The sequence below is a fragment of the Scyliorhinus canicula genome, chromosome 11, assembly GCF_902713615.1.
Source record: "Scyliorhinus canicula chromosome 11, sScyCan1.1, whole genome shotgun sequence".
Lineage (NCBI taxonomy): Eukaryota > Metazoa > Chordata > Chondrichthyes > Carcharhiniformes > Scyliorhinidae > Scyliorhinus > Scyliorhinus canicula.
In genome coordinates, this window is record NC_052156.1 from 47909441 (window position 1) to 47935909 (window position 26469).

The 26469-nt window shown below is 40.0% G+C and overlaps 1 protein-coding gene across 23 annotated transcripts in view; it reads right to left on the minus strand.

Moving 5' to 3' along the window:
• cadpsa (Ca2+-dependent activator protein for secretion a) overlaps window positions 1-26469 on the minus strand; it is a 736161-nt gene that overhangs the window by 194115 nt on the left and 515577 nt on the right. For 9 of the 23 annotated variants that reach the window (XM_038810550.1, XM_038810549.1, XM_038810540.1 and 6 more), the window contains exons 12-16: window positions 24057-24068; window positions 17622-17758; window positions 10364-10551; window positions 9289-9459; window positions 2991-3092 (exon numbers count right to left, since the gene is read on the minus strand). In XM_038810550.1, coding sequence (XP_038666478.1) covers window positions 2991-3092; window positions 9289-9459; window positions 10364-10551; window positions 17622-17758; window positions 24057-24068 — 610 coding nt within the window. The remainder of the gene's footprint in view (window positions 1-2990; window positions 3093-9288; window positions 9460-10363; window positions 10552-17621; window positions 17759-24056; window positions 24069-26469) is intronic. The other 14 variants (XM_038810561.1, XM_038810560.1, XM_038810557.1 and 11 more) reach the window with 3 other exon arrangements.

Genomic DNA, 26469 nt, shown 5'->3' on the forward strand with positions numbered 1-26469 from the left:
TTACTGCAATGCATCTTGTAGATGGTACACACGGCTGCCACTATTCATTGCTGGTGGAGGGATTGAATATTTGTGGAAGGGGGAGCAATCAAGCAGGCTGTTTTGTCCTGGATGGTGTCAAGCTTCTTCGGTGTTGTTGGAGCTCCATTCATCCAAGTGGAATATTCCACTATAGTCCTAACTTCCATAGAATCTCTACATGTGGAAGGAGGCCATTTGGCCCATCGTGTCTACATCAACCCTCCGAAAGGGCACCCGACCATAGCCCACTCACCCGCCCTATCCCTGTAACCCCAGTTAACCTGCACATCTTTGGACTCTAAGGGGCAATTGAGCATGGCCAATCCACCTAACTTGCACATATTTTGACTGTGAGAGGAAGCCAGAGCACCCAGAAGTGGCTCATGCAGACACGGGGAGAACAGTCATCCTAGGTTGGAATTGAACTTGGGTCCCTGGTCCTGTAAGGCAGCAGTGCTAAACACTGTTCCACTTTACCATTGTTGCGAATGCTTCAGCCTTATCTTTTGCATAGATGTGCTGGGTTCCTCCATAATCAAGGATGGGGATATTTGTGGAACCTCCTCTCCCAGTGAGTTGTTTAATTGTCCACCATCGTTCACGATTGGATGTGGCAGGACTGCAGAGCTTAGATTTGATCCATTTGTTATGCGATCGCTTGGTTCAGCCTATCACTTGCTGCTTATGCTGTTTAGCATGCACGTCATCCTGTGTTGCAGCTTGATCAGGTTGACACCTTGGGCTGGATTCTCCGTTGCGCCGGCAGCACACCCATGCCCAGGGATTTCCCAATGGCGTGGGGTTGCCCATGATGTGAAATCCCTTTAACCGGCTGGCAGGTCAGAGAATACTGCCCTTCATTTTTCGGTTATGCCTGGTGTTACTCCTGGCATGCCCTTCTGCACTCTTCATTTAACCAGGATTTATCTCCTGTCTTGGTAGAGTGGGGGTGTGTCGGGCTATGAGATTACCCATTGTGCTTGAGTACAATTCTGCTGCTGCTGATGGCTCATAGTGCCTCATGGATGCCCAGTTTTGAGTTTCTAGATCTGTTCGGAGTCTATCCCCTTTAGCAAAGCAGTAGTGCCACACACCACGATGGAGAATATCCTCAAGGACTTTGTGAGGTTCAGTCCAACCGATATTGTCATGGACAGATGCATCTGTGGTAGGCAGGGTGGTGAGAATAAGGACAAGTATGTTTTCCCTCTTGTTGGTTCCCTCACCACCTGTCGCATTCCCAGTCTAGCAGCTATGTCCTTTAGTTTCCGGCCAACTTGGTCTGTGCTTGTACTATCGAGCGATTCTTGGTGATGGACATTGAAGTACCCCACCCAGAATACATTCTGTGCCCTTGCCATCCTCAAGTGCCACCTCCAAGTGGTGTTGAACATGGAAGAGTACTAAGAGGGACAATACATGATGATCAGTAGATTTCCTTGCCCAAGTTTGACTTGGTGCCATGGGATCCAGAGTCAATTTTGAGGACTCCCAGGGAAACTTCATCCCAACTGTATAACCACTGTGCCACCAGCACTACTGGGTCTGTCCTGCCAGTGGGACAGGATGTACCGAGGAAGAGTGATCTGGGACCCTATGCCTAAGGCAGGCATTTTCAAAGTGGGGGTCGCAACCCACGGGTGGGTGGCGGGCGGGTGGCGGAGGCATCCATTGAGGCGTTCCAGATCATGTCAATTCAGGAGAAACAGCCAGCTTTTAAAAATGTCGGCTGTGAGCGGCTTTAAAATGACGGCCTGCGACTGGCTTTAAAAATGCGGGCGCACTGTGCACGTTCATCAGTGCGCTTGCCCGGAGCTCAGAGAGAAACGCAACTTCCTCCTGACCCTGTCTCCCTCCCTACATGTCTTGAATATGCACGATGGCCCGAGCCTGCAGAACTCTCTTTGATAGTGAACTTTAGAGATTAAAACAATTTCACAATACTTTAGGTTATGTAATTCCTCCTCTTCTATGTCTAAAATTGTCGCATTGTAATTTGCAGACTATATTCCCAGGCTGTAAACCACGCATCTGAGGAAAACTTACATTCTGCATCTGCTCTATGGAGTCCTGAGAGAATAATGCTTGTTTCAATTAGGTCATTTCTCATTCTTCGCCACTCTAGTCTATAGAATATAAGCCCAGGCTCACCTCTCGCATTAAAGGTAAGAGAAAATGGTGGGTCGCGAAGGACGGCCAGCGTGGGTCACGAAGGTCGGCCGGCGTGGGTCCCGAAGGACGGCCAGCGTGGGTCACGAAGGTCGGCCGGCGTGGGTCCCGAAGGACGGCCAGCGTGGGTCACGAAGGTCGGCCGGCGTGGGTCCCGAAGGTCGGCCGGCGTGGGTCCCGAAGGTTGGCCGGTTGGTAAAAATGGGTCCGGGCAAAATGATTTGAAAAACACTGCCCTGCATTTGATTCCATGAATATGACTATGTCAGGTTGTCGCTTGACTAGTCTGTGAGAAGCTGTCCAATTTTGGAACAATCTCCAGATATTAGTAAGGAGGGGTTGGCAGGGCTGGATTTACTGTTGTAATTTCCGGTGCTTAGGTCGATATCAGATGGTCTGTCCGCTTTTATTCCTTTCTGTTTTTTTTGTAGTGGCTGAAGAAACTGAGTGGCTTGTTGGGACATTTCAGAGGGCATTTAAGAGTCACATGTTGGCCAGACCCGGGCAGTAGGCTTCCTTCCCTAAAGGGCATTAGTGAACCAGATGGGTTTTTACGACAATTGACAATGGTTTCATGGTCATCATTGGACTTTTAATTTCAGATGTTCTATTGAGTTCAGGTGGGATTCGAACCCAGGTTCTAAGAGGAGTACCTAGGGTCCTTGGATTTCTAGTTCAGTGACAATACCACTGCGCCACTGCCTCCGCTATTCTCAGCAATAAAATGACACAACCTTTTATCATTTGCAATAAGTAGAAAGTGCATCAACAAGCTTGACATTCTATTCATTCGTATTCACCTGAAATGAGTAATCTGATTCTCAAGTAGTATGCGCAGTCTCTCCTTAATCTCCTCAAAACGTTCCTTTTCTTCCACTGTTACAGTTCCTATTCCATCGGGTCTGGAGAGAGAGAAAATAACATTTAGCTCTGTCCTTTCACAATTTAATTCATAACCGGAAACCTGTGAACTAATATTTACTCAATTCTACCATTCCACCCTTCAGTTTAGCTTTTTACATATATCCGCATCTTAAAGCTGTGGTATAAATAGGATACACTTTTGTGCTTTTGTACTGGAGTTCTACAGCAATTGAAAAAGCTAAACTTCGGGTGCAATCGAATGGCCTCGTTGCGCCCCACTTGGTAACGCAGCGAGACCATTAAATCTCACGAGAGGCATCTCGCGAGATTTGAGACACCCTGAATACCTTGCGAGATTTAATGAAACCACCCGGGGGCCTCCGATGGCTGAGATCTAATGTGATCTTGCGAGACATTGCGATCTGGATCTCGCCCTCAAATTAACATATTTAAATAAGATATTAGACTAATTTAAATATGTCTGCGCACGATTCTCCTGAGGCCCCGGAACTATTGCCCGCACTTTGGAGACTTCACCATGGCACCATTTAGCACTGTCCACAGAACCGTGGAACAGGTGTAATGGCACCTGGAGAGTCTTCCAGGCCATCGGAAGCCCCTGGGTGATTGGGCTCTGGGTAGTGTGGTACCCTGGCACTCCCACTGGCACGTGGGCACCTTGGCACACCAGCATGTCAATTTGGCCACCCAGGCACCCTAGCAGTACAAATGCACCCTGGTGCCAGGTTGCCCATGCCAGGGATCAGGCCCAGGGTTGCCCTTCCCTCAAGAGGTGGGGTGAGGCGGGGCACGAGGACCCCCCTGAGAGGTACTTGGGGCATTGGGGGGGGGAGGGTCCAGAGGCCGCAGTGGGATGTCCTTCATTTGTAAAAGCTGCGTTTAATATCTGACTGAATTATTTGACAACAGAGTCACAAATTCTCTTTTAAATTTTTTTTTAGAGTGGCTAATTATTTTTCTTTTCCAATTAAGGGGCAATTTACCATGGCCAACCCACCTAACCGGCACATCTTTGGGTAGTGGGGGTGAAACCCACGCAGACATGAGGAGAATGTGCAAACTCCACATGGACAGTGACCCAGGGCTGGGATTTGAACCCGGGTCCTCAGCGCCGCAGTCCCAGTGCTAACCACTGCGCCACATGCCGCCCTAGATTCACAAATTCTAATTAAATATTCATTGGTTTTAATTTTCCATTAAATATAGCAGTGCTCTGAGCCAGAAATACTGTTCAACCCCTTAATGGTTAAAAGACAAAGGAACTATTTTATTTTGTGGTTGTTCTAAGGTTTGGTGCATAGTTTCTTTAGGGCTATCAAACAAAGTTTCAGGTGAGAAATTGATTTAGTATTATCCCTGCTATTAAAAACATCTCGGTGTGTATTTTCATCTGAGCAGGCTTCGGGCATCTTGCAGGCGAGATGTAACAGCAAGCCATCAGTTGTCATGACATGAGACCTGCTCTGCTTTGAGGTCCAGGCTTGGGACGGTGGGAAGCGTCCGGATAATCACATGTCCTGGAGCAGCCCACCCGCAGCCGACCTCTGGCTGAAAGACGTTGGGATGGAAGGGAAGCGGTATTAGAAGTAGTGCCCAGACTGCTTTTCTGGTGCTTGGAGAAACTCCTCTCTCCTCTCACAAAGAGTAACTTAACTTTTGTCGCGCCAGTTGATATAGACTGGAGATGCAGTGGTGCATGCTGCACCCAGCGCAGTCCATAGACTGATATCAAAATCCAAGTGACATCAGATGAACTCAATGTTAATATTGCAAATAGTTAGGCACCCTCTTGAAGTAGTTGTCCTGTCGCCTCCTCAAATGACCCCAGCAAAACAGCAATGGTCACCGCAGTAACAGTAACAGGGCAATCAGCCACTGCGCTCCATTTTCAGCTCGCCAGCACCCTGGTTGTGCAGGGTGGGAATCATGTAAGTACAATCCATTTACCGATGAGGAAAGCATGCTGACGTGAAATTACATATATTTTGTAACTAATGGTGATATTCATTGCCAGTTTGACAACTTGAAGTACCAACCTTGCTTCGGATGCTAACCTGCAGCCACACTACTGAACATTTTCATTGAACACTACAGCACTAAAAGAAGTAATTTAACTAGTCTTGCAAATTGTGAATATGAAATAAAGGATTTACATTTTTTTTAAATGTGTATTCCATCTCCATTGAACCAAAAGGAGCTAAAAATTATTTTAAAAATTGCTTTTCACCTCATGGATTTTAAGGATGACACACTAGATTTAAAAAATATATATTGTGCTGCAATATCTTTGTGTTAAACACTCAGTGGCACTTCTCTACTTAGTAAGCCGGTAACATATCATTAAAACAACAAGAAGGTTGCTTTTCCCAGGCTATTTCCCATATGGCTTAAGTTTTGGATGAAGTGTGTTTTATAAAAGAGGACAAATTCAGTCCTGCACAAACAAGCATTTCCTTATTATTTCACAACTTCAGGTTAAACAATATGGATAGTTCCTGAATATTTACACCAGCCAATAGTCCATAATAAGAGGGAAAGAGGCCGACCTAATCCTTTCACGAAAGGAAGCAACAGCCCAGACAAACAACATTACCAGATTCTTCAGTCAAAAGCAAAGTGGAGGGATTTGTATTTTGCTCTCCAGTCCACACTAGCTCAGTCTCCCTTTCTGTAGTGTGAGTAGACTGTGAATAGAATAAACAGTCCTTTTCCATAGACCTCCTTCAGTGTACACTTTAAGCTGTGCAAATCCCCAGCACCAGCCTGTTTGGCAACACAAAAGCATGATAAAGGATTACAGAACCTCTAATAAACCTCCTGTCAGGGGTTAATTGGTCAGCTTTATTCCTCTTTATTTGCAAGCATCATTGTGACCTTAGGCTCAGAAATTACCATCTATACTGCAGTGCTGCAGTGACCAACAAGCTAGAAAGCTGTTAATATGGCAAATCATCCCACATGAAATCCTACTCTAGAGCGTGGAAAGCAAATTCTTTTTATGCTTATTTTGGTGGAGCTTATTGTTACAAGCTACACACTTAAATTACAGTAAAAAAAAATCTCAGTATGGATAATATAAATTCAAGAACTTTTCAATTATGCACAGATTTTCTAAACAAACTAAAATAAAAACATGTTGGATTAAAGGCGTCGCAACTCCAAATACGTGCCCCTTCCACTGTTAAAAGTCCGATGAGATGCTTTTATATTCAAACATAGAATGATAAGATCTTGAAATTATTAAGCCTTTGGTTTGAGGTTTAAGATTCACACCAGTTAATAAAGTGCTACTTATTAATGCATTACTAAGATATTAATGGAATATTAACAGGCCACAATAAAAGAATCGGTATTTGTGCATTGACAACTGTGACAAGATAAACTGTGCCGAGTGCACATTTTGCTTTATTTTTACAGCAGGACAGAATTCCTCCTAGTTGCAGGACATTTTGATACTGGAGCTAAAAGCCGTGTTGAGCACGTAACACAAAATGACATTAATAGTATTGTTCACAAAATGGGCAGGATTTTCTTTCCTCAAACATTTAAAGTAACCCCTTCACAGTACATTTAAAAGGACCATGTGAACCAATAAAACAAAACGTAAGCATGTTGAAAAATTAAACTAGATTCCGTTTTAAAAATTCTATTTGCTTCCAATAATCACAGAAACTGAAATAACTTTGGCTCAAAGTCATCACAGAAACCCAAGCCTTTCTTCAAAGCAGATGCTTAACAGCTGGCTATTATGTCGCATAACTGGTGATGGAAACTGAGCATTTGACCATAAGAGTAGTACAATCCACAGGTCAATTGTAGCCATTTTTGGAGTGGTTTCGATGTCTCGGAGGGCCTGCCAACAGAAACCCATCATGGCCACTAGGATTTCCTTTCTCAAACAGCTGCGGACTATATTACATCTGACATGATGTGCGTCTTTCGACTCTACCTTTCAAAACTTCGGCAAACCATTTTCTCACTGTCGTTCACAAAGATGACATTTTCGGCAGTGTGATAGGAAAGATGTCATGTTGGTTGCTTTTCAAGTCTTTGTCACAGTGGTTAGCACCAGTTCTGTCAGCTTCACTCTCCTCACTGTCTCCTATCTCGGGCCATGTCACAAATAATAAAATTTCCAATGATTTTTGTCAAAATTTACAAATAGTCAAGCCCCTGCTATGCGACTTTTTATAGCTTTCATGGCTTAGTGGATCTTTCTTAAAAAATGATGAGAATATAAGGTTGAAAATTATTAACATTTTGCACAAGCAGAGTTATGTTAGATTTGATTATATGAAAATCTGACTTTGTGATAAGGATGAAGTCTTAATTTTTAAAGTAGCTCAATAAAAAAGCAATATACTATACACTATCAGAGCTACTGTCAATATTTATTCATATAAAGGATGGAGGGAATACAGATTTGCAATTGCCTGGCAGTGGAATTTACGACAAAGAATTTTCTGCAGAGTTGCTTTAAATGGAGTTATGAAATATTACTTCCTAAAGCAATATTAATTCCATTGTTTGATAGATCTTTTCATAATAGTTGCCTTGTTTGATAATTTAATCATTACCTATTGCTTTTGTATTTTTGAAAATATCTTTCTCAGAAAAGTATGCATAGAAATCTTTTGCACCCTATAGGCCAAACAATTTTTATATGTCTTCTAATGTTTGCAAATAACAACATATATGTTTTTCATAGAAACCTTTGTTACTTTCTACACTGACATTGATCAGATAGCAAGACCATTTCAGTGTACTGGAACCTAGGACACCAGCTAGTTAGTTTCTTCTTGGTGACAGCTTGTCATTCTGTCAGTCTTGACCTTCAGGCTGTCCTGTAACATCTGAATCACATTGGCTCTGTACTCTCTGACTGACTGCAAGCTACTGTTGTCTCACTGTCTGACCCAATAATAACACAATACAAACAGACAACTTACTGCAACTCCGTCACATGAAAAGATAATGTTTATCTCTTGCACATATTAAAATCTACACGTAGTTGGACCTACATTTGACCCTATTTATTTCAATATAAATGGCTATAATTCTATTTTAACTGAAGCCTTCAAATGCTTGAAGAACAACTTTTTTGCGTTCTTAACTGTGTTCTAATGTTCACAGAGGACTTGAATAAATCTCATTATATAAAATTACATTTATTTTACTTTTAGGTCTTGTATGTCTACCAAATGCTGTTTGTCATTTACTTTTGTGAATTGTGCGCAGATACTCTTGACCATGGATACTCAGGTAAATCGACATTATGATTATTATTAATAATAATAATAATAATAATCGCTTATTGTCACATGTAGGCTTCAGTGAAGTTATTGTGAAATGCCCCTAGTCGCCACATTCCGGCGCCTGTTCGGGGAGGCCGGTACGGCATTGTTCTGCATTAGAAGTCAGCTGTTTAGCCCACTGTGCTAAACAAGCCCCTGGTTAAATAATACTGGTGAAAGCCTAACATTCAGATTTGACTTTGTTTGATTTGTATTAGCTGGAAATCTTTCTTCAACATTAACTTTCATATTTCTGGTTTCAGTCGCTTTTGTTTTTGCAAATGTGGACTTCAAATTTTTTTGGTGATGCATTTATGCAAATGATATTTTGTGAAACAGTGACACTTGGATCTGGCTTATTGATCCTTCCAGCCAGCCTTGGATATGTTTCAGATTTCAGTTACAAGATGTTTTCTTTATCCTTTGTAGCTATATTTCAAGAGCACTTTTATGTAACAAAACATATGAAACACTTACATTAAAAGTGAATAATAAGTGTCAAATTCCTGGTTCAGAGACTCGGGGAATTTGTATACCAATTTGCTAAGTTGGGGTATACTTTGCATTTGAATTCTTTAGATGGAAATTCTGAGATGTCAACTGTCAAAGCTAGGAACAGTGCAAAAAGTGAGGCATCTACCCACGAGGGGAATTAGAGAATTTGAGGTCAAGTGAATGAGCCAGCTAAAGGCCAGCTACAGAACAAGTTTAACAGAGATCTTGGAAGAGTTCTCTTGGTCAGGAATTATATATATTACAGTAATGGGGTGGAGGAAATCAAAAAATATAAACAATGAAAGGAATCAAAACGGAGAGGAAAGAGACCTGTTGCCATGTCTGATCAAGTTAGCTACTATGTAAAATGTGCAGTTTTCTCTTTCACATAACTTTACCTTTAACTGCACAAAATGGCACTTACCTTTTTGGCTCAGATTTTGGTTGTGGTTTGGCATCCTTTCTAGAACCTTTTCTAGACTCCTTTCTGTCCTTTTTAAAGTCACTCTCTGGCTCATTTGCTGTGGGATTGAGTGATTTATCCCCCTCACCATCTACACTCGGCTGTGAGACAAGTAATTCTGCCACTTTGACACTTTAAATGATAGTTGGTTTGTAGAAAGCCAGAAACAGAACCAAGGAAGCGTGAAAGAAATAAAGAAAAATCAAAGTGCAACAAGCTAAAGTAAACACGGAAAAGGAATAATGAATAAATGAGTGAAAAACAGAAACCAACAAAATCACTTCTAAATCAAGGATTACACCTGGAAAAAAATTCAATTAAAATGAAATAAATGTCTTCGGCAGAACCATTCAGCATATCATCACACAAAGTATTAAGTAAATGCAAATAGAAGTTAACTATGCTCAAATATAAATGGTGACTTCTTAGAATATTCCAGTAAAACAATATATATATCCACCATGTTGAAGTGTATAGTAATTCTTATAAATTGCAACATGTGACAGATCTCCACTTCAAATTCTTACAACAGACTTTTTCTACTAATGAACATTTCCTATTGTATTGTGCAGCTACACTAAGATATATTCGTACACTTCAATACAACATCAGAGCTGTCTGCATACTTGCGTATAATGTGCTCTACTGGTGATATGCCAGTTTCTAGATGCTAAGGTATTTATGGGAATTGCTCCCACCTTATGATCATTTCACCTTTCAGTGAATCTTCTTCCATTTGATTTGGTCACCCCCATCTAACACTTTAAACACCACGGATAATAAATACAGGGTTGCTTGGAAATAAAACAAAGACAGAGTAGGGTATTGGTGTGCTAGTGCTATGTTACATGCCAGCGTTGAATGGAAAATATGGGTACAACCACTGAATGGAAAGGATCATCCTGTGTTGTCAGCAATTCATTTTCTTCTCGTCTTACCATCACAAGTATTGAAATACAAACATGAATACAAACCCCACTATTTGGTTCATCACATTGCCTATGGTCTCTTAAGTTACATTGTAATTGAACTCTACCTGTTGCCATGAACGTGTGAAGCGCAGAAGGCAAAGCTGTAGTGAAGAAGGGTTGGGTCAATCATTGCTCCATTTTCTGCCCTTTCAAGCAAATCATTGAGGTAGCAGAGATGTCTGTGACAGCCTCTGGTTCCATAACGTGCACAATATTCATCTAGCACGAATACCTGGCCAGGACTAAACCAGCCCTGTGGAATAGAAAATCAAAATCTTTCAGAAAGGTTGTGTGAAAGATCTAATGTTATTAATTACTCTTTGGAACATCATTTATATTACAGTCGGCATGTGAATCAATAATTAGTAATATGCCATTTGCAATATCATTTGGAAATCTACATTAGAAAACATTTGTTGAACATAAGCATTTATTCAAGCTTACAGTAAAATTACAATTTCACAAGCAAAATGGAACACCTTTTGGGGGGAATTTTGTGTTCACCAATGTGTGGAATTTGATGCTATGAATGGAACAATTAATCACTTTTGAGCATCAAGCACTGCTGAACTCTACTATGGCAAAGCCATTTGAAACATAAAGGTCCTTTTATTCTACTTTGAGGTTGAAAAATAAGTGTAAACCTGTGACTAATTGTGAACGTTGTTCTGTGGTTCTCTGCCTACTAGAACCTGGACTGAGCTTATCCAAATCGGATTCCAACCAGAAGGTTACATACAGCAGAGAAGAGACTTTGTGGGGTGGGGATAGAGTGGTAGCCTGAGCTCACCCACCTTGGAGTCTTTCTAGACCTGCTTTGCTGACCGACTCACTACAGGAGCAAGTTGCTTTCCCGCCCTGCCACTCTTCTGCACTGTAAATTCGATGATTCTATGAAATGACGAGCTGCAACAAAGTCCTCATTTGTTTGCCCATACCTTTCCAAATACATTCAAACGATGCCCAAATGTAAAAATAGTATATGTCCCCAGACAGTGCTGTGGCATCGCCAAGAAGCATAGGACATTGAGAGAACTCTCCGTTCTTGTTCCAGGTGTTATGCCTACCTGGAAGGCAGGCTATGTACCTTGATTTAACAGTTCTGCTGTGGGCCCGGAACTCCAACAACCATCACTCCTCAAGCATCAGGCTCGATTATATACACAGTCTAGGAAGTTCTTCTGGAACTCAAAACTTTCTGACTCAAGAGGTGAGAATGCTGCCAAGGTTAACAGCTTTAAATATAGTTCATTGATGTAGAAAATTATTCCACAGGAACATGAGGAATAAAACCGATGCCAGCTTGAAAATAATATTGCAAGAGGTTATCAACGGCTTGGCCTGAGAGATAGATTTTATGTATAGGTCTTAAAGAAAGAGAGGGAGATGGAACTCTAAGAAGTTTCAGAAAGGGCTCCCAAGTAATGGGGCTTCAGGAGCTCAAGACACATCTGCCAAGGATTGGATGAAAGGAAGAGAGGGTGCAGAAGTGGTCAATGTAAAGAAATAGAGAGTTTGATCGGGAATCACAGTGCCAGAGAAGGCTATAGAGATTGTGTGTGTGTGTGTGTGGGGGGGGGGGGGGGGGGGGGGTAGTCATTGAGATATTAAAAATATGAAACATAATTTGAAATTTCACACATTGATGGACTGAGAGTTAATATAGGTCAGGCAAGGCAGGTGTGACTGGGATAGACCAGCTTGGGAGACACAAAGGCATGAATGGGTGTTTCGGCCAGAGATAGGCTGAAGTGGATTTGGAGGAAGCCAATAATACAGAACGGAAAGTGGTCAGTGAGCAAGCGGATATGGAATTGGAGCCTTCTCATGGTTAAATAAGATGTAAAGGTTGTGAACTATCTGGTTTGATCTGAAACACTGGGGCGGTGTATGGATTTTGTTGCAGGCATGAAAGATTATGGGTTTTGGCCTCCCCAATATTTGGTTATGTTACAATTTTAATAATTTGGTTATGTTACAATTTTAATAATTGTTTCTGGAGTGTGGACTAGTCTGGAGACATGAGTTGAAATCCCTCCACAGCAACTGGAGAATTTAAATTAAATTAATTAAATGTATCTGGAATAAAATGATAATGGCCACGATTCTCCAGGGCTACTAGCCACAGGCGAGATTTCCTGGTCCTTTTTTCTCTTTGTTTAAAATAAATTTAAATTTAAAATTTAGGGGCAATTTAGCGTGACCAATCCCCCTACCATGCACATGTTTGGGTTGTGGGGGTGTGACTCACGCAAAAACGGCGAGAATGTGAAAACTCACATGGACATAGGGTTGGGATCGAACCCGGGTCCTTTGTGCCGTGAGGAAGCAATGCTAACCACTGCTCAACCGTGCCACCCTGCGATTTCCTGGTCCTGACATGCGGGTACTATGGACTGTGGGCCCTGAGGCAGGGGGTTGCGGCTCAGGGGATGAATACCCTCTCTACACATATTCCCAGGGAGCCAAGGAGGGGCCTTCAGGGGAGGTGGAGGTCCTAGGGGCTCGGGCTGGACTGGAGGGGTGCAGGTTGGTGGTCTTATCCGAGATGGTGTTGTGTAGTAGGTCTTCGCTCTGATGTATTGGAAACCTTTCATGTGTTTCCCACCATGTCAATATCAATGATCTGTCAGATGATGACGAAAACCTTCCCTTTGATGTGTTGGAAATCTTTGAAGTGCTTTTTGTACAGTTAATTCCATTCCCCTTAACTTTTTCAAGCCTCTGGGCAGAAGCCTAAAGGCTTTGAATTGCATTGTTCATATTCAATTTCACGTTTCATTACATTTTACAAACCTCTGGATTGACAGGTCCAGGCTATTTCAAAGGAAAGTTTGCTTTGTTTTCATAGCTCTTTATGGTCCATTAACTGTGAAGTACCTCTTTTGAGCAGGTTTTGTTTCTAACCGCAATCTTTTTAAAGAGGTTGTTTCTTTGTTCTGAAGAGCTTCTTGGAAAGACCAGGTGCAGGGCAGCAGTCAGACAGGAATGAAATTGACTGTGACGGAAGCATTTCAAAGATTTCCAATAGATCAAAGGGAAGATGTAGAACTTCAGCTGTCAGACTATTGATATTGACACGCTGGGAGAGACATCAAAAGATTCCAACACATCTGAGGGAAGACTTGTAACTACAACCTAATATGCTGGCAGATAGTTTAATGATTTTCAAAGCTACAGAGGGAAGACCTGCCACACAACCATCACCCTGGGAAAGACCCTGACCTAAGTCCCTTCAGTCCAGCCCTCAACCCCCACCTCCAAAGAACCCAGGTCTGCACCCTGGAGGTAAGTGTAGAGAAGGTACTCACCTCTTTGTCCCCCTTGGAGTCCACAACGCCAGGTTGGCACTGCAAGCATGGGGCCTGAGGTGGGGCCTGAAAGGGGACACTGAAATGGGGGACATTTGGTGAGCCCATAAAGGGGTGCCACTCACTTGATGGGGGGGGGGGGGGGGGTGGAACGGCTTGCCAAAGATTAGTGAGTATGCCAGTGATGGGTTAGGACTTTCCGGCAATTGGGGAGGAGTGCTGCCATGTTCATAGAATCTACAGTGTAGGAGGCGGCCATTCAGCCCATCGAGTCTGCACGGGCCCTTAGAAAGAGCACCCTACTGAAGCCCATGTCTCCACCCTGTCCCCGTAACCCAGTAACCCCACCTCACCTTTTTGTACACTAAGGGCAATTTATCATGGCCAATCCACTTAACCTGCACATCTTTGGACTGTGGGAGGAAACCGGGGCACCCGGAGGAAACCCACACAAACACCGGGAGAACGCGCAGAGTCCGCACAGAGAGTGACCCAAGCCGGGAATCGAACCTGGGACCTTGGAGCTGTGAAGTAACTGTTAACCACTGTGCTACCGTGCTGCTCTGTTATCCAGAGATCGGAGTACCCTTTTTAAAGAGCACCCTGATCTTTAAGGAGCGGGACCTGTCAGCACATTTTGGCCCACCGCTCTCAAGTCCAACACTAAACCCACTTCTCTCCAAAAGCGGCATGGTAGCACAGTGTTTAGCACTGGTGCTTCACAGCACAAGGGTCCCAGGTTTGATTCCTGGCTTGGGTCACGGTCTGTGCGGAGTCTGCATGTTATCCCTGTGTCTGCGTGGGTTTCCTCCGGGTGCTCTGCTTTCCTCTCACAAGTCCTGAAAGACTGTTAGGTTGATTGGACATTCTGAATTCTTCCTCCCCCTCCATGTACCTGAACAGGTGCCGGAATGTTGGCTGGTTAGGTGGTTTGTGATGCAGAGCAAGGCCAACAACATGGGTTCAATTCCCGTACTGGCTGAGGCTATTCATGAAGGCCCACCTTCTCAACCTTGCCCCTCGCCTGAGGTGTGGTGATCCAGTCAGTTCTCCCCCTCAAAGGGGAAACCAGCCTATTGGTCATCTGTGATTACGGTGATTCTGAAATAACCTAGTAAGTCACTCAGTTCATAAAGCTGAGGCTCACCACCATTTTCTAAAGAGCAATTAGGTGTGGACAATAAATGCTGGTTCTACTAACATTGACATCCAGTGAATCAATAATCAAAATAAACTGAGGTCCCACTTAATTGGATAACAGAAGAGAAGCATTGGAGAAAGACCTATCAGAGGCTTCAGGTAGGTCACAGAGGAATAATGCATCATTATCAGAGTCACAGGAGCTGCAGGAGAGAGGCCTAGGATGCAAACATGATTTAGGATTTTAGAGAAGAAAGGGAGTTCAGATTTGAGCAATAGCTTTCAAGAACAGAGGGTCCAAGGATAGATTTGTTTTTTCAGAGAAGGGCTGACAGAATCCATTCTTAAAGGAAGCAGGACATGTCTGAGGAGAGAGAATGATTTAGAACAATGCTTTCTCATTGTTCTTCCTGGTGTGGTCCCATTTTAATGCCTGAGACTATGTGTGGCCCCAGAGCAAAGGTTCGGTGGAGTAGAGGATTCAGCTGTTGGGTGGTGGGTTGTGAGAGGATTTTCCTGTTGTGGGGGGGATGGGAGGATTCAGCTATTGGATGGAGAGACTGGAGGATTGAGCTGTTGGGTGGGGGATGTGGGAGTAGTCAGCTGTTGGGGGAAAGCTTGATTGGGTGGGTGGGAGAACAGGATTTGAGTGTGGGCACGGTAGAACAGTGGTTAGCGCTCTGACTTCACAGCACCAGGGTCCCAGGTTTGATTCCCCGCTGGGTCACTGTCTGTGCGGAGTCTGCATGTTCTCCCCATGTCTGCGTGGGTTTTCTCTGGGTGCTCGTTTCCTCCCACAAGTCCCGAAAGACGGACTTGTTAGGTGAATTGGACATTCTGAATTCTCCCTCTGTGTCCCCCAACAGGCGCTGGAATGTGGCGATCAGGGAATTTTCACAGTAACTTCATTGCAGTGTTAACGTAAGCCGACTTGTGACATCAATAAAGATTATTATTATTGAGTTGATGAAAACACGGCCTTTTCACAAACAGGAAACAAATATAGGCCTTTTTTTGCTGCAGCAATCAGACCTCAGAGAGCAGTCCAATAGGCCAGCCCCACCACAGAACAAGCAAGGATTTAAAGAGGCCTTGCAACTGCCAGAAATCAGTCTGAGCTCCACAACCACTATTGCTCCTCCGAGTACGCAATCCCCAAATCTTGTGCCATGACACCAGAGTTGGGCAAGTCCTGATCTGGAATGTCAGCTTGAATATTAAACTTTCAAATACAGAAGGCCTTGAGAGTGTTTGGATCAGTTTGCTTCCAGTCCAACGAAGAATGAGGTCTTGCTGGACTTGGCTCTGGTGAATGAGGGGGGAAACAAGTGGATTAAGTTGGGGAACATTCAGAGAAATGACCATAGTGTGATAAGGTTTGAGTTAGCTATGGGAAAGAACACGGAGTAATGCAGGGTAAAATTAATTAATTGGAAGAAGGCCAATTTCAGTGAGGTGAGAATGGATCCAGCCAAATTAATTGGAATCAAAGATTGGAAGCTAAAACTGTGATTGAAGAATGGGTTGCCTTCAATCTGGGTAAAATCAGGGTACATTCCTGCAAGAGGGAAAAGTCGAAGAAACAACACCAGTGCCTCCTGGTTGACAGAAGATATACCGCAGATATTGTGTTGATAATAGCAGTGGGAAACAGGCTGAACATTGAACGTTCAGAGAGGAATTGAAAGAAAAAATAGGAGTAGCAAAGAGACAGTGTGAGAAGAAACTGGCAGTCAACATAAGTCTTCTTTAGTTATATAAATACAGAAAGGAAGAGCATGGATGATTAGGGGCTGAAAAGGGGATCTATTCATGGAGACAGCATGAGCATGACTGAGATACCAAATGAACACTTTGTATCTGTCTTTACCAAGGGAGAAAGTGCTGCCAAAGTTGCTGTGAAAGAGGAGGTAGCCGTGACACTGGGTGGGTTAAAATTTGATAAAGAGGAGGTATGAGAAAGGCTGACTGTATTTAAAACTGATGCTTCAAGGACCAGATCAGATGCAACCAAGGATATCAAGGAATGTAAGGGTGGAAATTGTGGACATACTGTCTGCAATCTTCCAGTCTTCCTTAGTTATTGAGGAGGGGGAGGGGATGGTGCCAAATGAGGCGAGGCATGAAAATAATACACCCTCGTTCAAAAAAGGATGTCAGGATATAATTAAGCAACCACAGGCCAATCAGTGTAACGCAGTGGTGGTAAAGCTCTTTGAAGCAATAATCCTGGACAAAAATAACAGCCATATGGATAAATGTGGTTTAATTAAGGAAAATTAGCTTTGATTTATAAGCAAAAATTGGCAGGAATTCTCTGGGAGTTTGCTGGTGGTGAGATTCTCTGGTACCACCGGCATCACAGCCGGCGGCGTGTGATGACTTCAATGGGAATTTCCATTGACAGCGGCAGGAACAGAGAATCCCTCCACCAGCGCATGACGCGCCTCCTCCCGCTGCCAATAACCCTGTGGCTGGGAAGCTGGAGAATCCCACCCATCATCTTTGACTACTTTGAATGAGATTTTTGTTGAGGTAGCAGGGAGAGTTAATGTGTCTGAATTTTCACTCTATTTTCACACTATCCCTCCCAATCTGGGAGGGGGATAAAGGAGGATAATCCAAGTCCAATTTAACGTAGAAATTTACAGCTGAAGTGAATGGCTACAGTTGGATGAAACAGAACTGAAATCTCCTGAAGAGTAATAAAGCATGTTTGTGTTGCCATTACTTCAATCTATACAATTTTAATTGCTCCCCTTCAGTGTATACATTTTGACCAGTTTACAGTCTTTAAAATCTGCCAGCTCAACTATAATTTTCCAATTGTATTCAAAATTATCAGAATTTTATAAATGAGTAATATACTTGCCAAACAAGAATAGGAATCATTAAGTCTGTGGTCCAGAGTCAGTCTTTGTAACGTTTCAAAGAGTGTAGCATGATCAAACATACAAGGATTGGCAGAGATAAATTCATCCATCCCATGCTTCTGCGCTCTGTCTGCATCTGTTTTCCAGGCACATATACAGAAAAGAGTACACTTAGGGAAGGACTTCAAAGATGATAATTGAGCAGACAAATTGAGCAGACAAGCTCTTTAGGATTATGTATCCCTCTGTAACTACTTGGGCATGATTAAGCTTTCACTTCTCGCTTTCTAAAAACTTTTCATGCAGTAGATTCTATCCCGCTGGAACGTTATGTTCAATTCCGATACAACACAAATGTAAAAGATATCGCACATTACACAAACAACTATATCCAGTCAGGTCTCAAACAACGTGTACTGATATCTAACTAACATTTTTACTGTAAGACATTTTACACAATAGATTCTGCCATTCCACAGAATGCAATTCTAATTCAGATTGTATTTAAGGATGGTTTTGCCACTAGGTACCAGAAAAATCAATAGAACTGATATGGTTTCCAATGTTGGTCCATTTTGGTCACACCAGTTTTGTGTCAAATTTTAACTGAGAAGTTAAGTGAGAATATTATATTTGAAAGAGTACATATTGTATATCACAAAAATGAGATCACAATTCTTTTACAATAGAATCAATCTTAAAACTGATGTGCTGGTGCAAAACTAAGATCAGAACCATGATAAGGACCAGTCCTGTCCTGGGAAATTGTACTCAAACCAGTTTTCTAACAATGTTAGTGAATGTTTAGATTGGGTATAATATTTTAGTTTTCTATTTGCACTTGTCAAAATTAATTATTTAAAAATACAGAAAATTCTCATTTAAACTAACAAGACATGGACATATCATTAATGTTGAATTTGAGCATCCTGCAGAGGTGGGGGAAGGGGATACAGGAGAATTCTTCCAGTCCAGGCTGAGATACCTGAATGTCGATCATTTTTGCTCAAGTGCACCTCCTGGTGGATTGACTGAGGAGTTGCACTAACAACATCTGTGCTGGTCTATTCCATACACCCGATGAAATTTGTTAGTACGGCTATGGGGACTAACTTGTGCGAAGGAGGGACAAAACAGACATGAGATAACAGTACAATCAACAGGAGGAAGTAGTGATATCAAGTGGAATCATTTTAAATACATACAGATTACATTTTAAATGCAACATTTATTGTTTATATCAAGTTAAATGGCATTAATAAAGCAAGAGGTCATTGTAATCTTTACAACTCAAATGAGTTAGAGTGTGACTGAAAAATTAAAGATGATTAATATATGCAATGAAATGATTCAGAATACCTCATTGCAGATTAAAATGGATTCATGATGGAACACAATCTGACACTATCTGTACTGCACAACGAAAAAACATAAAGGACTGGCACAGCAAGGTTACATTCTGCTATTTGCTGTGAATTAATGAAGTAGGAACATTCATGCTTTCTTTTCAAACTGAAGCCTGTCGACACAACCACCTAGGGACTAACTAATTAATCTCAACATGCATAGCTAAAATACTATAATCAGCCAAAGAAACAAAAACAGAAGCCAATCTTCTGGGTGTGGCCAGAATCACCTTAGTCACTAGAATGCTCTTGTACCTGTCAGTCAAATTAAAGACAGACTTCACTGTCTATTTCATACAGTCAGTTTCCCATTACAAGGACTTTTCTCCAAACCCTATGCAACTAAAGATTTTGTTTTAATTCCTTCTCCTTCTCACCACTGTCACGTACTTCCCCAGCTTTTACTTTACATAGAGGCCACAAGACTATCCATTTGCATTTCCAAAGCAGTAATGCTTTAGTACTAAATATGAGATGAGTGGCTTTTGCCATTTGTTATTAATGGTCAAAACTAGCATTCTGTTTTGGGGAAAATCAGTTCAAAATGAATCAATGTGTCATGACAACGTAAAATAAAGTAAAACTATGGCAGTTTGAAATGGACTGAACTTGAAAATTTAAATAAATACAATGAGTCATATTACAGCAGATATTATTCTCATTTTGTGCGTGTTTCCTATTTAGTAAACGCTAATGTAAAACAGCAAACATAAAGTTCTTAGGTGTTATTCCATAAAGGTTCAAACACTTAACCAACCACGAAAAGAAATAATCACACTCATCAGTAACTTGCAATTATTTATATGAAACTAATTTTCAGTGCCCTGAACGCTATCTTTTATATACTGTGGCTAGACTATTTCTCATTCAAATGTTTTCAAATGCAATAAGCATTTAAAATTAACAATTTATTTCCTTTATCAGTTAGTGAGGATTGCTCAGGACGTTTTCAATGCAAAATTGAAAGAATATATTTTTTTAAATTAATATTGAAAGGCAGTTATAGATAATTTTGATGAGATGATAATTGAGCAGTTTAAATACTTAAGTGCTGAATGATCACATAAATAGGAAATTTATTCCAAAGGACTGCTTTTACCAAAAAAAAAACCTCTGCTGGTGTATTTTTACAGCTCATGTTGGACAATAATGCTATGGGTTTATACTACAACATTACTGTTAAAGATCCAGATTAATATCCTGCAGAAAGCCACTGCTAGCACTGCCCGAGAATCAGTTCTCTTATGAGAAATCCTTCCATTTTTGAATGCAGGATTTTTCATGCACACTAAGAACAGCCTTTCTGTGTCTAAGTAGGAGCAAGAATGATACAGTATAATATGGATTCCTGCGTCAGATACAGAATTATGTGATGAAGTTTGTGATGTGATTGGATTCAAACAGAATTCTATAGCTGATATTTCTATCCATTGATACTACATAGAGAATGACTTCTCTGGGCCAGAGGTACTACCTTGGGAAAGATGAATCCTTTCAGTACGATATTCTCTTTAACAGCTCTCAAAGTCTGAATATGTATCTCTTAGATTTCTGAAAGTTACTTTTGGTAAATAACCTACAGCTAACATTATAATAAGCAGGATTTAAAAAATGTATGAAACAGGAAATAATTTGGTAATTTATAGAAGTCTCTGCAAACGTTAGTTATAATTGTGTGTTCTTTATATTGATAACTTCAGTCGTGAAGAGCGAGTCTGACTCTAGATGGTAAGATAATTATTTAAAAAAGGCAAAAGCTCATGTTTCGCATTCATCAGCAAGAAATAACCAGCAAATAATATTTAGCATTCAGTCATTAGTCAACATCTATAATGATGTTCAGCATTTGAAATGTTAGAAACAAAATCATATTAATCGTTTGATATATTTTACACCTTAAAAAGCACTAGAACTAAAAGATAAATCCAGAATGTGAATAATTAAATATATTCATGGTAATGATCTCATTCCATTCGTTGAATAATACTGGAAATAAACCCCAAATTTAACTGGCCTGTATCTGTGTGCTGGCTGGGCTAGAATGTTAAAACTTCAATTTTATGGCACTGGGAATTGTCATTATGTATAAATGTAATTCTTAAAATAATAATTTTATTAGAATAATTGATAATTATATATATATTATATAAAACATATGTCTGTGTATATATATAATATTATATAGGTACATATAATATACAAGGATTACAAATGATGATATTTGAAAAGCACCATCAATTACCAGTGAATACCAAGTTGTACTTTAATTCCACATGTACTTCATACAACATATATGCATATTTTACATAATACTAGATATCATAATCTGCGTACTTTCAGAGATTTATTTAAATTAATTAGAATCTTTTAATCCGCAAAAAATTTAACTGTGTTGCTCCAGTGTGAGACAGCATCCTTTCCACTCATTTGTTTAATGTGTCACACTGATAATTATCTATCCCTAAAAACAAAAAAAAGATCTTTGAATTAAAGATTAGCAAATTGATGAAACAGTATTTTGATACTAAATTGTATTTTTCAAAATTCAACCTGGAAGCTGATGGCTGTCAAAGAAGATGTGGCAATATTTGAAGGGTTTAAATAATAAATTATTTGAATAAAATATTAATCTTCCTAATGTAAGATAATAATGTGCAGTGAATTCTCATTGCAGTGCTCTTTAACGTATCAGCACAGAGACAATTAATATTGTCACACACATTTATTAACATTTCCGGCAGAAAGTTCACAATGAGATGTCAAACATGAAAAAGGTGACTTTCTATCACAGTCCTCTGGTAAATGCACACATGTCATATCTCTTTGACATTAAAAGAATGAAGATCTGTTTTGGACAATAACAAACAATGACACTAGTCAACCTCAGCTGGAGAAGTGAAAAGAAGAAATGGCAATGATTGATGGCAGCTATCCATTTGCAGATAAGAGCTGCGAGAATGTTCTGTGGGGTCTAATGCTCTAATGAGAAACTGATCTCCATTATTTTAAGCATTTTAAAATGTAAATATCAATGATACGTACCTTTTTACTTTCACCATCATAGTTAGAGATTTATTAATTCATCAAACAAATAAAAAAATTAAACACAAATGCTGTGGCATATTTCTGATTTTCTTATTAAAATACAGTATCTGTTTTGTTGGCCTGGATGACATTCCCCTTGTCACATCTCAGCATTCTGATAAAGGCATATAACAAGAACATGACGGGCATACTGCAGGACACCATCATTTCCTAGTGGCCCAGAAAACGCTAATTATATCTTTTCAGTTGGATCCTTTAAGTATTTTCAAGCACTTTGCTTTCAGTAAACAATAAAAAATTTTTTTTAAATGTGACGCAGATCAGATAGCCAGCAGTTTTCAAAGTTAGACACAGACAGGGCACTGACTGGTTATTTAATATTGATCTACATTTTGAGTAAAACTTATTTTAGATCCTTCCTTAATTCACAAGTATCAATAAAAATTGAATTATATGAATTTGTAAAATTCTAAATTAGTCACTCATGCATTTGATTGGTATCTTCAAAGTAAGTGGCTTATAGTGTACTGCAGTTAAGGAAAAACATGCAAATTAAGTGCATTGATTAAATTCACTCGATTGTGGTACTGCATTCCTCAAATGTAGCAATTGCAATTTGAAAATACTAAAAATATTACAGCAGTGTATTGATGATAAAATATGTAGCATTTAAAGCATACAAAACTACCAAACCATTCTAATAGGATAGCAACAAAGTTTGGTGCAAATACATGGATACTGCTTTGCATTTTTTCATTATGGGGGGGGGGGGGGGGAGGAGTCTGATGCACCATTTAGTGTTTCACAATTACCTTGTATTTCCACCAAAATGCACTACAGCAAAAGAAAACAAAATACAGAATATTTGTCAGGCATCAAACAGAAACAAATAAGATCTGTCTTAAATGCTGGAATTTTCTGCCTGTTATTCAACGGTAAGTCTATGAGTAAACAGGAGTATTTTTCATGATAAGGAGGGATGGCAACACCTACTCCTCGGTTTTGCATTCGGAATACTCCAAATACATATTTGCCAACTCCCACAACCTTTGCTATTGTCTCCTATGAGTATAACCTTCATTAACTAAACTCCATGCAGTAACTTGCAAAACTAAATTCTCTTAAGGCTTGATGTTATAGCTTTACTTAAAAAGCTGTAATAGACATCACTGAAGAAATGTAACAAAATTATGTCTTTTTAACAAAATGTATTTTTTCAATATAAATGGAAAGTCATATTTCAAGCTTTTTCATGGATAAAATTAATGATCCAATAGGAATTGAAATTTATTATATTTTTGAATGACAACTCTCAATTCAAGAAAATTGGTATTATTTAAATAGTTTCGATGCAGTATAATGCTCAGTGAAAGCTTATTTTGTAGCAATGTCATAATACCTCTATTTCCACATGCATTGTAACACTTTACATACTAATATTCATGTGATACAACACATGTTGCTTGATAAGTATGGAAAGAATACAGTAAACCGGTGCTGTATATAAATGTGGAGTTTATTTGTTGTGCTTATCCTGGCAGTAGACTATAATTACCACAGTGGTGCTAATCATTGCTGTGAAGTAACAAGCATTATGATATCATTGTGCAAGGCAATCTGTTTTCAAGCATTACACAGTCAATTAGCTGTAGAGATAATTGAACAAATATATTACTGACATCTTTTTTGTCATGTTAATTCATGTTTATATTGCATGGAGGTTAGAAAATGTTAAGAAATATCTAAGTCTTACTAAGAGGAGCCTTTGACTACAATAAAAGCCAGAGAGAGGGCAATTATGCAAATACCGCATGCATCTGGATTTGCAGTATGGAAGCTTTCATGTCAAACCTAAATTCAGGAAATATGAATAATAACTACAGAATTCTAAACATGATAGATTTGAGAAGAAAAAACACATTGCATTTGTCAGATAATCAGTGCTGATTATCTGACCTGTGCCAGCTACAGGGAAGCACTTACCCTTTAGTCCAGCTAGAAGTTAGCAGGGTAAGAAGGAACAAACCAGAACAACATAAAGACTAGCAACAAGGCTTAGGAAAGCAGATAGGAGCCCTAACCTAGCAGCAGGTAGTGTCATTCAAAGTACTAGGGTTCAAGCAAAGAAAAAGATAACAAAAAGAAAAGACAACAGAACATCTAGCAAAACACTTCTCTTGTGGTTAAAATCACCATGAAATTTTAAATCATACAGATTAAATTTGCATATACAATACGTAAACATAGAAGACGTCCAGTTGGTAAGTGACTAATTGCTCAACATAATTTCTACTGTTGTGGAATTGTCATTGAGTTGACCAAAACCGAATTCAACAATAATGTAAAATACCAGAATTTTAAACAAATTACTGTACGTTTATATTGAGTATAGACTGCCTATTGCATTCAGACAGCACATTGCAAAGGAGGTCAGATATCAACACGGAAACTTTTGATAAACTATGAAGAGCAGCAAACAAAACTCAATGTAAAATATTTTTTCAATGATGCAACTTTTTCTTGTTTCATTAAATATGACTAATTGGCAGCATGAAACCCTTCAACTGCACTATATATCTGTATGTTAGTAACACAGCAGATGTCATTTGAAACAGATTTCTTTAAGGTGAAATATGCCTACATGCAGGAATTTAATTATCATTAAATAAACAGGAAAAGTAGACAGCTGGCTGAATATGTATTCAAAAAAGGTCACACAGAGTCTAACACAAAACATAATGATCATTTTTGATGAGGGTTATGTACAGTAATTGCTTGTTGATCTCTGAAGATGCTCCTTCACCATGACTTTTTCATTTAGGTTACAGTTTAAATTTTTATTTACAAATATAAAATATTAAGCAAATGTATGTGTTTAGTGCTCCGTGGAAAGGGCATTAAACACATTTCATGAAAATCCACTGTTAAGATCAAAACACAACAACACTATTTACTCTCATGTGGGTGCATGCCATGGGCCATATGGTCCAACAAGGCAAGTAAAGTAAGAGTTATAACTGGCAACACATAAATTGTGCAAAGGATTCTAGGGCCTACATATTGCAGGCAATAATGTACAAAAAATACTTGAATCTAACATGCACTGCTTCTGACAACAGCAAAAATCCCTGGAAATATAATGCATCTGTGGAGAAAATGGATATGTCTATTTTTTGGGTGCAGATGCTTCTTCAGAATGGTAAAATAAGAGGAAGAACGGAAAAACATATATGTATAAACTTTTCTAAAAACATACGTGGAGAGGAGTGATTGAATCATCATCACAGTTAAGAAAGGGGCAGAAACATTTGTACATTTGTAAGCAAAGGTAAATAGCTAAGGAAATGGTAGCCTGAGAAATGTGAAAAACAGAAAACCTGGGGTCGGTTATCAACAACAAAAAATTGTATTTATATGGCCCCTTCAACATAATAATATGTCCAAAAGTGCTTCACAGGAGTGTTATCAAACAAAACTTGACAATGAGCCAGATACGGAGATATTAGGGCAGATGACCAACAGCTTGGATACAGAGGTAAGGAGGAGATAGTGATGTCAAAAGGTTGAGAGTACATTCCAGAGGCTTGCACCTTGGCAGATAAACATGATGACCATGATGGAGTAATTAAAAGTAGCCAGAATTCAAGAAGCAGATATATCTCGTCAGTCAAGGGCATGGCGAGATTTCAAAACCAGAATGAGAATTGTAAAACTTGAAGCGTTTTTCAACTGAGCCAATATAGACATTGGGGTGATGGGTGAATGGTGTTAAGACACTGGCAGAAGGGTTTTGCATGATGTCAAGTTTGTGGAGGGTAGAAAGTGGGAAGCCAGCCAGAAGTGCTTTGTAATTGTCAATTCTAGAGGGAACAAAGGCATGCATGAGGGTTTTTAGCATCAACAAACTGAGGCAGGGGTGGAGTATGATGATGTTATTGAGGTGAAAATAGGCAGTATTCACAGTATTCACCAAATGAAGATAGGTTTGCAAACAATGGTAAAGCTCAACTGTGAATCCATTGCAATTGATGTTCAGAACAAAGGGTTGCAGGATGCTTGGAAAAAAGATGCAATATTGTTCTTGAAACTGGCTGTGAGCTTCTTAGGAATGCCCAAGATCAACAACAGGGGACAGAGTGGGAATGCAAGGAGCAGTTAACATGACGAGGTATAGGAAGCTTACAAGCTCACTTGTAAGACCAAAGGTAGCTAATTTTCATTCGTTTTGCTCAATGCAAAGACCATCAAATTTTCCTCAATGCAGAGGAGACCAATTGTAAGTAATTAGTATGATATGATAATAATAGTCTTTATTGTCACAAGTAGGCTTACATTAACACTGCAATGAAGTTACTGTGAAAAAAGGCTTACATTAACACTGCAATGAAGTTACTGT